Raw genomic sequence first — 10966 nt, forward strand, 5'->3', positions numbered from 1 at the left:
CCACTCTCTCAATGATCTACCTCTTAGTATCCTAAAAAAAAAAAAAAAAAAAAAAGAGGCCTTACCTTCTGCTTTAGAATTAATACTGAGTATCAGTTCCAAGGCAGAAGAGCAATAAAGGGGGGCTGGGCAATTGGGGTTAAATGACTTGTTCAGGGTCATGTGGCTAGCAAGTGTCTGAGGCCAGATTTGAACCTCAGACCTCTCATCTCCATGCGTCTTTGATCTTGTTTTCTCCACCAATTTCTTCTGCCTTGCTTTCAAATTTGAAGATTCTCCCAATTCTCCAAAGTTTCTACCTGATAATTCTTAACTCTTGAGGCTCCCAATCCATTTCCCACCTTCCAGACTTTTTGAACAAGTGGTCAGTATTCACTGCTTTATCTTGGAACACCTGAACATTCTTGGTTAGCCTAGTATAAGATGAATTAGTTCCTCAAGAGCAGGGATTATTTTTTTTCTTGGTATGCCTGGTACTGTTCCTTGCATATAGCAGAAAAATGCCTAGAAAATGATGAATAGTTTGGCTTTATCCTCTACCCCCTCCTGGAAGTGTACTTTGCAAGTTGACCAATAAGCACCAATTTTTTTTTTTTTTTCTGGGACTCCATTCTAGGAGCATAGGGCCACAACCAGTAGGCAATGGGTCGCTCAGGGTCACGGGTCGCTCAGGGTCACCCAGCTGGGAAGTGTCTGAGCCCGGATTTGAACCTAGGACCTTTCGTCCCTAGGCCTGGCTCTCAATCCACTGAGCTAGCCCAGCTGTCCCTACTTTAGGTTGCAGTTTCTTTAGCAGATGTAGTTTTTACAGGGTGGGGTTGCTAGCCCCACGCCCAACCCTCCTCCTTTTTCATCGGGCTAGGGACCGTCCTATTGCTATTATTATTATTATTGATTACTGTTATTAGGTTAATCACCAAATCCAGCAGCCTTTTTTTTAGTGCTCATTCTTCCTGACTTCTCATATCAGTGAATATTCCCCATTCCTATTATACCCTTCATGCATGCCTTCTGATTTCAGAGAAATCTGAAAGACTTGTATGAATGGATGCAGAGCAAAGTATGAAGAACTAAGAAAACAATTTCTACCAGAACAATATCGTAAAGACAGACAATTTTGAAAGATTTAAGAATCCTAATCAATGCAATGACCAGCCAGAATTCTAGAGGACTAATCAATGAGACAGTATGCTACCCATCGCCTGACAGGGGGACAATGAGCTCAAGATGTAGAATGAGAAACACATTTTTGGAATTGCCAATATGGGAATTTGTTTTCCAGGACTGTATATATACTACAATGGGTTTTTCCTTTTCTTTTCTTCTCTCTCTCTCTCTCTCTCTCTCTCTCTCTCTCTCTCTCTCTCTCTCTTTTTAAGCAGGATAGGAGGGAGATAATAAGTGTCTGTTAATTGAAAACAAAAATTTTTTTTCAAAAAACTTTCTCTTTAGTTTCTATGCTATGTTGTTATCATTTCCCTATCATCAGGACCACTGGTCCTTCTATTTTTGTTCTCCTCACATCCAAAATGTACTCTAAAAGGCTTCTTGGGCTTTAACTTTTCACTTCTCTTTCAACAATCTTTTCTTTGGAGATTTCATTTGCCTTGCTTACTTCAACCATAATCAATATGTGGTTAACTCTATTTTCCTCAGCCCTGATTAGGAAAGGGCCCAGGATTTAGAATCAGCAGATCCTGGCTGAAATATGCGTTCTGCCACTTGCTATCTATGTGATGTTAGGCAAGTTATTCCACTTCAGTAGGTCTCAGTTTCCTCAAGGTACCTTCTTGCTCTAAATTTATCATTCTATCACATATTTCCTTCCCATCATCTGCTTCTATCATACCCCCATAGCATACTTTCTTCCCTCTTCTCTCTGTTCCTTAAAATCCTAGTTACCCTTTCATGGTCTACCTCAAATCAAATATTCCTTCCATGAATGCTTCACTGATTACTTCTACCAGAGAGTAACTGGTCCAAAGTTAGGAATCTCTTACCAGTTTATCCAGGAAAGTAATCAACTCCTAAGAAAGAAAAAAATAAGAAAAGTTAGAAATGTTCCTTCAGTACCTCAAAATACTTATTCATCTTCATTCAGCCTGATTTTGGAACCACCCTTTCCCTTCACTCTAGTCCTTCCTTTCTCTTCATTCCTCAGGGACAAAATCAGTAATGCAAATACTTTCATTCAACTAAAAAAGCCAGTTTTTTTATTCACCTGTGAAAAAGTATATAGAAAATTGACTCTAAAGGAATAATAGCAAGATAGCAATTTGTTTCAGGACCATTTCTAACTGAACATTGAAATAGATAAGAAGAATGAGCTAATTATAAAACTGTCCTAGGGGAAATGCTAAGTAGCACTTTAAAGTTTGCAAAGGAATTTACAAGTATTTTCCGTTCAGCTACATTTTTTTGCATGTATTTCATGTATTTAGTCTTTTTTTAGTTTTGTTCTTTTTAAAATTATTATTGTATATTTAATAACCATCACCAAAAACATTTAAAAACAAGTGCATAAAAATTATGTGTTAAATTATTTACAAATATGTAAATTATATATTGTGCTAATGTAAACATCCTCTATTTCTGACTGCCCTTTGTATTTGTTTTACTTTGATGTTTTTTTCTCTTGATTTTGTGGCTGTTATTTTTCAATGTAATCATAGTATATATTATTCTTATTCTCTTTTTTCCTTTATATCTTCATATATTTCCCTTATTTTCCTTATGTTTTCAATATTTGTATTTTCTAATAACATAATACAACCCACAATATTCAAATGTCAAATCTATTCAGCCATTTCTCCCAATCATTGCACTTGTGTTATTTCCAATTGTTTTGTCATTACACACAAAGCTTCCATGAATATTTTCATACATACACAGGTAAAAAGCTGTGCTGTTAGGGCCTAATCCTAGTAATGGGATCCCTAGGTCATTGAGCATGAATAGCTCAATAGCTCTTAATGAATAATTCCATCTTGTTTAAAAAAAATAAATTCATAGCTGCTCTAGCAATGTAATATTAAATTTTCATGTTCCTATCAGCATTTAATTTGATCAACTTAGCCCATCTGTTCCTCAGTTAACATGTTTTACCAGGACCATATTTAACTAGATTAGTCCTTAGGCAACAAACACAATCCATTGCTAGGACCATACTTTTTCCAAAACCAAGTCTTTTCAACTTGGTCAACTTGGTCATATCTGCTAAAACTTTTGTTCCAACGCCACAATATCTCAGGAATGTAGGATTATCTCCATAGTATGATGAGCAACATAGAAATTTTTTGCAGAATATTTATGCTCTCCACACTATTGTTCCATTAGAAACAACATTTGGATTAAGTGTATGCTTAGGCATCTACTACTAACTTTAAGCAAGTGTATGTGGGCTCTCCAGATATTTGTAATAATTAACTTATCTAAGGCTATTCATCTCCTTCACTTCTTTCTTATTTATTTTTTGGTTAGATTTATCTAGTTTGGGGGAGGGGATTAAAGTCACCCACCATCATTATTTTGTTATTTATTTCTATTTGTATCTCATTTAGTTTTTCCTTTAAGAATTTGGTTGCTGGGGCAGCTGGGTAGCTCAGTGGATTGAGAGTCAGGCCTAGAGACAGGAGGTCCTAGGTTCAAATCTGGCCTCAGACACTTCCTAGTTGTGTGAACCTGGACAAGTCACTTGACCCCCTTTGCCTAGCCCTTACCACTCTTCTGCCTTGGAGCCAATAAACAGTATTGACTCCAAGATGGAATGTAAGGGTTTAAAAAACAGAATTTGGTTGCTATTATACTTGTACACACAGGTTCAATATTTATACTACATTATCCATGGTAAGCCTTCTCCTCTCCCCTCCCCGCCCCGCCCCCCCCCCCCAGCCAATCATAATATAGCTACCCTGTTCATCCCTTCTAATTATATCTATTTTAGCTCCAATTCTGTTAGGTCTTGTTTTTTTTTAATCTTTCTGTTATCCATTTTCTTCCCATGGGTGAATTCATTCCATTTATACTCAATATCATAATTACTCAGTGTGCATTTCATACTCTTCTGTTCCTCTTCACTGTTTGCCTCCCTCTTCCTTTTTTTTTTCATTGTCCATATTCCTCCTCAAATGTCCAATTTCCTTTGACCAATATCTCTCCAATTTACAGTCCTTCCAAAAAATCCTCCTTTATCTTCCCTCCTTGCCTTTCTAGGTCCAAATGGAGCTACTTTTTCACAAGCCACTCCCTTATCCCTTTCCCCATACCTTTTACTTCTTATTCTATTCATCTTTCCAAAAATCCCTTTCTTATCCCCTCAAATTTGCCGTCCGACTTCTTGATAAGTTTGATTCTAACCCTCCCTCCCCCCCACTGCCTGATCTTGTATGAATCTCCCTTATCTCCTCACCTTACTCTCCTACTTCTTGGTGTATATTTCCTTCTAGGTATCCCTCTCTTTCCTCCATTTTAAATCATCCCCTTGTTTTTCTTTCTCTTAAGCCACCCTTCCTTCTCTTATTTCCTCAGGGGATTCCCAGTCCTTCTTTTATCCCATCCCACTTCCTTCCTGTTTCTATGTCTGTTAAGAAAATTAAGAAAATATTTCTGTGCATTTTAAACTTTGAGTTTCTTTAAGATGGTAATTGGTAGATTCTGTCTATTTCTGTTTTATCCTCTATTTCTAAAAATTCTGGGCATTTTTTCTTGATTGCTTGGAGTATGATGTCAATTCTTTTTTAGGTCATAAGGTACTAGAACTCCACTATTGTTATATTGTCTCTTTGATTTATTTCCCATCAGTTGTTTTTGTGATAAGATGTTTCATATTTCCATTTAATATTTTATTCTTTTGATTTTGCTTTATTATTTCTTATTGTCTTAGGAAATCATTTGCTTGTCCAATTCTAATTTTTTTTTTTAAAAACCCTTAACTTCTGTGTACTGGCTCCTAGGCAGAAGAGTGGTAAGGGTAGGCAATGAGGGTCAAGTGACTTGCCCAGGGTCACAAAGCTGGGAAGTGTCTGAGGTCAGATTTGAACCTAGGACCTCCTGTCTCTAGGCCTGACTCTCAATCCACTGAGCTACCCAGCTGCGCCCCCCCACCCCCACCCCAATTCTAATTCTTAATACATTTTTTTCTTCCATGAGTTTCTGGATCATTTTTTTAAACCCTTAACTTCTGTGTATTGGCTCATAGGTGGAAGAGTGATAAGAGTGGGCAACGGGGGTCAAGTGACTTGCCCAGGGTCACACAGCTGGGAAGTGTCTGAAGCTGGATTTGAACCTAGGATCTCCCGTCTCTAGGCCTGACTCTCAATCCACTGAGCTACACAGCTGCTCCCTGGATCATTTTTTCTACTTGGATGATCTTTCTTTCATATTTTTCTTGATTTTCTTGCATTGCTCTTATTTTTTTCTCTATTTTTCCTTAACCTCTCTAATTTGGTTTTTGACATCTTTTAAAAACGCTTACAAAAACTCTTTTTGAGTTTATGGTCATTTACTGTAATTCTTTGATGTTTTTGAAGTGGGTGTTTTTACTTGTAAGAGGGAAATAGGTTTTAAAGTATTTTGGAAGCTTAGACAGGCAGGCAGGAGCTGAGATTCCAATCTGGAACAATGTGGACTCTCTAAAAGGTATCTGGGGTTTTGAAGGAATTGGGAAACCACTGACCTGAGAGACCCATGGATTTTGGGCATCTCTCAGCAACACCTGGAACCTTACAACTAGCAGGATCAAGGAGTAGAGGTTGAGATTTCTGTCTTGCTTGGTGGACAAGCAAAGTCAATCTCCCTGATTTTCCTCTGAAGAGTTATTTGGCTGGTTCCTGTGCTCTTGGAGTTTACTTGGACTACTACTGATCAAGACCTATTGACCATCCACATGAGATCCTATTTGTCCCTTGTGTCTTAGCTGCCTGTTTAGTGTAGTGTGGGGATTTCCCAGATCTTCGACTTTTAACCCTGAATTTGATCCTTAGTGTTTTGGACACTCTTCATGGTTGCTGGGGAGCAATTTCCACATGTCAACATTATGCTGAGAAAGGCAGTTTAGGTAGCCAGGGTGAAGACTAAATGGATGTGGACTTGGAAAGCATGTGGCTCATTCTGCCTTTCTAGGGGAGAATTCAAATAATCTCAGAGTCTGTATTAGGGAAAGACAAATTTAAAAATATTGCCAGCAGTCCTTCTTTACCTTACACATGACTTCCTGGGAATATTCTTCTATTTCTGAAAGAAAGACAAAAAAGGAAAAAGAAAAAAATTTATTTTTATCCTGTGACTTATTAAAGCTTGACCCAAACTTCCTGGATGCTCATGTTCCAAGCTTCCAGAGGTATGATAGCAGCCTAGCCTTCACGACATACAGGGGGCAATCAAACTAGAAACAAAAACAAAACAAAAACAATAATAATAATAATAATAACTAGGATTTATATAGTACTTTAAAGGTTTATAAAGTACTTTATACACAAGGGTTTGATTCCATGATGGGGGAAGCTGCAAATTTGGGGGCAGTAGATGGCCTAGTATCTAGAGTACTAGGCCTGAAGTCAGGAAGACCCATCTTCCTACACTCAAATCTGGCCTTGGAAACTTGCTATGACCCTAGCCAAGTCACCTCACCCTGCTTGTTTCAGTTTATTCATTTGTAAAATGAACTGGAGAAAGAAATAGCAAACTACTCCAGTATTTTTGCCAAGAAAATCCCAAATAGGGTCATGAAAAGTCTGATACAACTGAACTAATAAGCTGTACAACTCTAGGCAGGTCACTTAGCCATGTTTGTCTCAGTTTCCTCATTTGTAAAATGAGCTGGTGAAGGAAATGACAAACCACTCCAGTATCTTTGCCAGGAAAACCCCAAATGAAGTCATAGAGTCAGAAGCAACAGAACAACAAAAATACATATAATATCTCTTTTGGCAATATTGACAATATTGATTGATATTGACAATAACCTTGTGAGATATGTATTGCTTTTATCCCCAAAAAAAGGGAATAGGAAATGTTCTTATCCATGGTCAGTTGGCTTCAAACTAAAGGCAGGGAGGAAATCTAGCTAAACTAAACCCTCCAGGATCCATGGGGAGAGAGGGACTTTGATCCACAAGTATATTTGTTGATTGAAGGTGTTATAGAAAAAAAGGTTATAAGGGAAATATAGATGTATAATGATGGTGATGATGTGTATCTATCTATGATCTGATCAGTTGCAGTTGGTTGGAGGAACACCTACTCCTATCACCCTGACTGCTGCTATAAGTTATCCCCTTCTCTCTAACAGCTGCCCAAGTAAGGACCCTTGAGAAGTTAGATAGATGGGCAACCTTTCCACATCTAACCTGGGGTTCGATAAATTAGTATTGGGCTATTGATCTGCCTTGGATAATGTTCAGGATCTGACTGTGTTTGACTCCCTTCCCAAGGGCTGTGATAGAAAGACCACTCAGGAAGGTACTTGTTTTGAACACTGTTTTATCTATAAGTAGGGAAAGGATAACAAGGTCAAGGATTGGGAATTAGAGACCCTATTGATCTATTATCTATTAGGCTAATTAACAGTCAGGACTGGAGGCTATTGATCATGTGGAGGCTTGAGATTTCACCCTCTCCCTTTATCTCTGGCCTGACCTGGCCACAGCCAAGCCACAGAATAGGGAAGGCCATTGCTGCAGATGTATTGATGGTCTTTATTCTCTCAGCTCTCTCACTACCAGTGTTGGTGATTCACTAGCTCTCGTAGTCTATCAGGAAACAGATTCAGGCTTATTCCTACCCTCTTCTTCTTAAACCACCCTTTCCACCCTTCAAACCACCCTTCAGCCACCCACTCCCAGATTGAACCACAGAGGTTGGCAGAGATCTGTGATCTCCAGTTCTCAGCCTCTGAGTCCAGAGACCTCTCAGTCCAGAGACTTCCCCCCAAAGTGACTGTAAGGGGTATATATGCCGTGGGGCCAACCAACGTTTGCCCCTGGCTCACGGCACCTGGGAACATTCCGAGTCTCTCAACTGCCATCCCTGTCAGTCAAGGTGGCATCCATCTCTTCTCTTCCCAGATTATTGAATATAACAAACGTTATATTGAGAATTCTGAGGCAGGACTTGAACCCAGACCTTCTGACTCAAGAGCCAATGTTGTTTCCATAGTACCAAGTTGCTTGCTTAGTACATTTGGATTTGAAAGAATTGAAGAGGCCTCTGAGAAATGAAGGCAGAGAGGCTTGCTGAGAGTGAAATGATTTGACTTCAGGTAATATTCCTAGTAAGTGGTGAAACCAATCTTTTTTTTCCATTTACACATAAAAATAATTTTTGACAATTGTTTCCTGAAATTTTAGGATTCAGATTTTCTCTTTACTCCCTTCTCCCTCCCTCTCCAAGGTAGTAAATAGTCTGATATCAGTTATAAAAGTGCTTTCATGCAATACATATTTCCATATTGCTCATGCCATGACAGAAGACACATATCTTACATAATAAGATATATAATATTATTACATAATAATAAAAAATACTCATGAAGGAAGTGGCAGATGGCATGCTTTCATCTCCAATCAAACTCCAATAGTTTCTTTTCTTTTCTTTTCTTTTTTTGCTATGGAAAGCATTTTTCATCATAGATCCCTTGTGGATATCTTAGGAACTTGCTTTGCTGATAATAGTTTTTTTTTTTTTTTTTTTATCCTGGGACTCCATTCTAGGAGCATAGGGCCACAACCAGTAGGCAATGGGTCGCTCAGGGTCACCCAGCTGGGAAGTGTCTGAGCCCAGATTTGAACCTAGGACCTTTCGTCTCTAGGCCTGGCTCTCAATCCACTGAGCTAGCCCAGCTGCCCCTACTTTAGGTTGCAGTTTCTTTAGCAGATGTAGTTTTTACAGGGTGGGGTTGCTAGCCCCACGCCCAACCCTCCTCCTTTTTCATCCAGGCTAGGGACCGTCCTTAGCCCAGGAGTGGTAAGGGTGGGCGATAGGGGTCAAGTGACTTGCCCAAGATCACACAGCTGGAAGTGTCCGAGGCCGGACTTGAACCTAGGACCTCCAGTCTCTAGGCCTGGCTCTCAATCCACTGAGCCACCCAGCTCAGTTTAGTCCTTCACAATTGATCATTATATAATATTTCTGTTCCTACATACATCATTCTCCCAGTCCTGCTCACTTCACTTTGCATCAGTTTATGTAAGCCTTTCAGGTTTTTTCTGAACTCATTCTGTTCATCATTTCTTACGGCTTAATAGAATTCTTTTACAGTCGGATACCACAACTTGTTCATCCATTTCCCAAGTGATGGACAACCCGTTTCCAATTCTTTGCTACTACAAAAAGAACTGATAAAAATATTTTTGTCAAGTAGGTCCTTTTCCTTCTCCCTGATCTCTCTGAGATACTGACCCAGTATTGGTATCATTAGATCAGAGAATATAGATAGTTTTATGGCCTTTTCAGCATGGGGTGGAACCAGTCTTGAAACATAGTCTCTTGTCTTCCAGTCCTGTATGGGGCTTAGCTCAGGGCAGGTTAGGAAAAGTACTGAAGACAAGTAAAGGAACTATTTACTTAAAAGGAGGAGAGGAAGAACACTGCGTCAAGCATTTTAGAAATGTTATGCCATTTGATCAAGCCTATAAAAATGAACTCACCATAGGGAGCAGAAGAATCTCCATAACCTTTCAAATCCAGAGCAATAACCCGGTAGCCTGCTTCTGCTAGAACAGGGATCTAAAGAATGAAAGGAAGCAGTGAGCATTAACTAGCCTGGGTTAGTTTGATCAGTCCTCTCTCTGTTGGCTCAGTTGGTCCCACAGTCTAGACTCTAGCCTAATTGTTTCTTTTTTGCATTTGGTTTTGGAAGGAGGAAGGTAGAATTGTGCAAACCTATGATCTCAATATTAAGGGAACACTCAGCATATAAACTACTTCTACTCTTCCAGGTCTGTCACTTAGATCTTTAGAGAATTACTGAGCTATTCAGGCATTTAGTCAGTCAGTTAGTCAATAAATATTTCCTATGTGCTTACGATGTGCCAGACACTGAGCTAAGCCATTTAGATACAAAGGCAAAAGAAGCTTATTTGGTGGCAGAATGTAAATTAAATATTTTCTTATAGCTCAGATATAAGTAAGAGACAGGCCTTAGGGTACAGGACCTCTCTGAACACCACTATCAGCTGCGTAGAGAACAGCCCTTCTTGTCTGACTTACGCTCATCACTCTCTTTAAAGCTGAACTTCATGGGTCAGATCATTCCCCTTTCCCCTCAACTCACCCCTCCGCCATGTGGTGAACCTGGGCTGAGACTTACCTGACACTTCCAGGAATACCAGCTTTCAGGGAAGCCGTGAAGGAGACACACGACAGGGCCAGACCCTCTCTCCACAAAATGCAGCTGGACCCCAGGCTGCCACAAAGACAAGAAGGCTATATATAACTGACAACGAGCCCTGAGGCTAGAGGCTGGATGCTCACTAAAGGCACAGACCCCAAATTCTCAGATCACTGCTGAACATCAGATGGATACTGGCCCCCCACATGTTCTAGGAAGCACTGGAGCAAGTCTCCATCCCCACTTCTAGGCATATATTGGATATCTAGTGTGGGGAGAAGGGAGGGAGAAAGAGAGGAGAGGAAGGAGAGAGAAAGGTAGGAGGGAAGAGAGAGAAAAATGGAAGAAGGAGGGGAAGGGAGAAAAAGGGAGAAGGGAAGAAAGGGAAAGAAAGGGGAGAGAGAGAAAGAGAGAGAGAGAAAGGTGGGGAAGAGAGAGAAATGGGGGAAGACAGAGAGGAAGACAGAGAGAGTAAGAGAGACAGAGATAGGGATATAGGGACAGGGAGAGAGAGAGGGAGAAAGGCAGGGGGATATAAAGAGAGAAGGAGACAGAGACAGAAAGAAAGTGAAGTAGAGAGACACAGAATCAGGACAGAGAGACATTGACAGACAAGGGGGAAGGAAAAAGGTATAGAGA

The 10966-nt window shown here is 39.8% G+C and overlaps 1 protein-coding gene across 1 annotated transcript in view; it reads right to left on the reverse strand.

Moving 5' to 3' along the window:
- LOC123233537 (bifunctional epoxide hydrolase 2-like) overlaps positions 1–10966 on the reverse strand; it is a 23739-nt gene that overhangs the window by 10075 nt on the left and 2698 nt on the right. Inside the window, exons 2-5 of the mRNA XM_044659617.1 lie at positions 10307–10402; positions 9645–9723; positions 6197–6231; positions 2001–2027 (exon numbers count right to left, since the gene is read on the reverse strand). Coding sequence (XP_044515552.1) covers positions 2001–2027; positions 6197–6231; positions 9645–9723; positions 10307–10402 — 237 coding nt within the window. The remainder of the gene's footprint in view (positions 1–2000; positions 2028–6196; positions 6232–9644; positions 9724–10306; positions 10403–10966) is intronic.

Source organism: Gracilinanus agilis, chromosome 2, assembly GCF_016433145.1.
Source record: "Gracilinanus agilis isolate LMUSP501 chromosome 2, AgileGrace, whole genome shotgun sequence".
In the NCBI taxonomy this organism is placed as follows: domain Eukaryota; kingdom Metazoa; phylum Chordata; class Mammalia; order Didelphimorphia; family Didelphidae; genus Gracilinanus; species Gracilinanus agilis.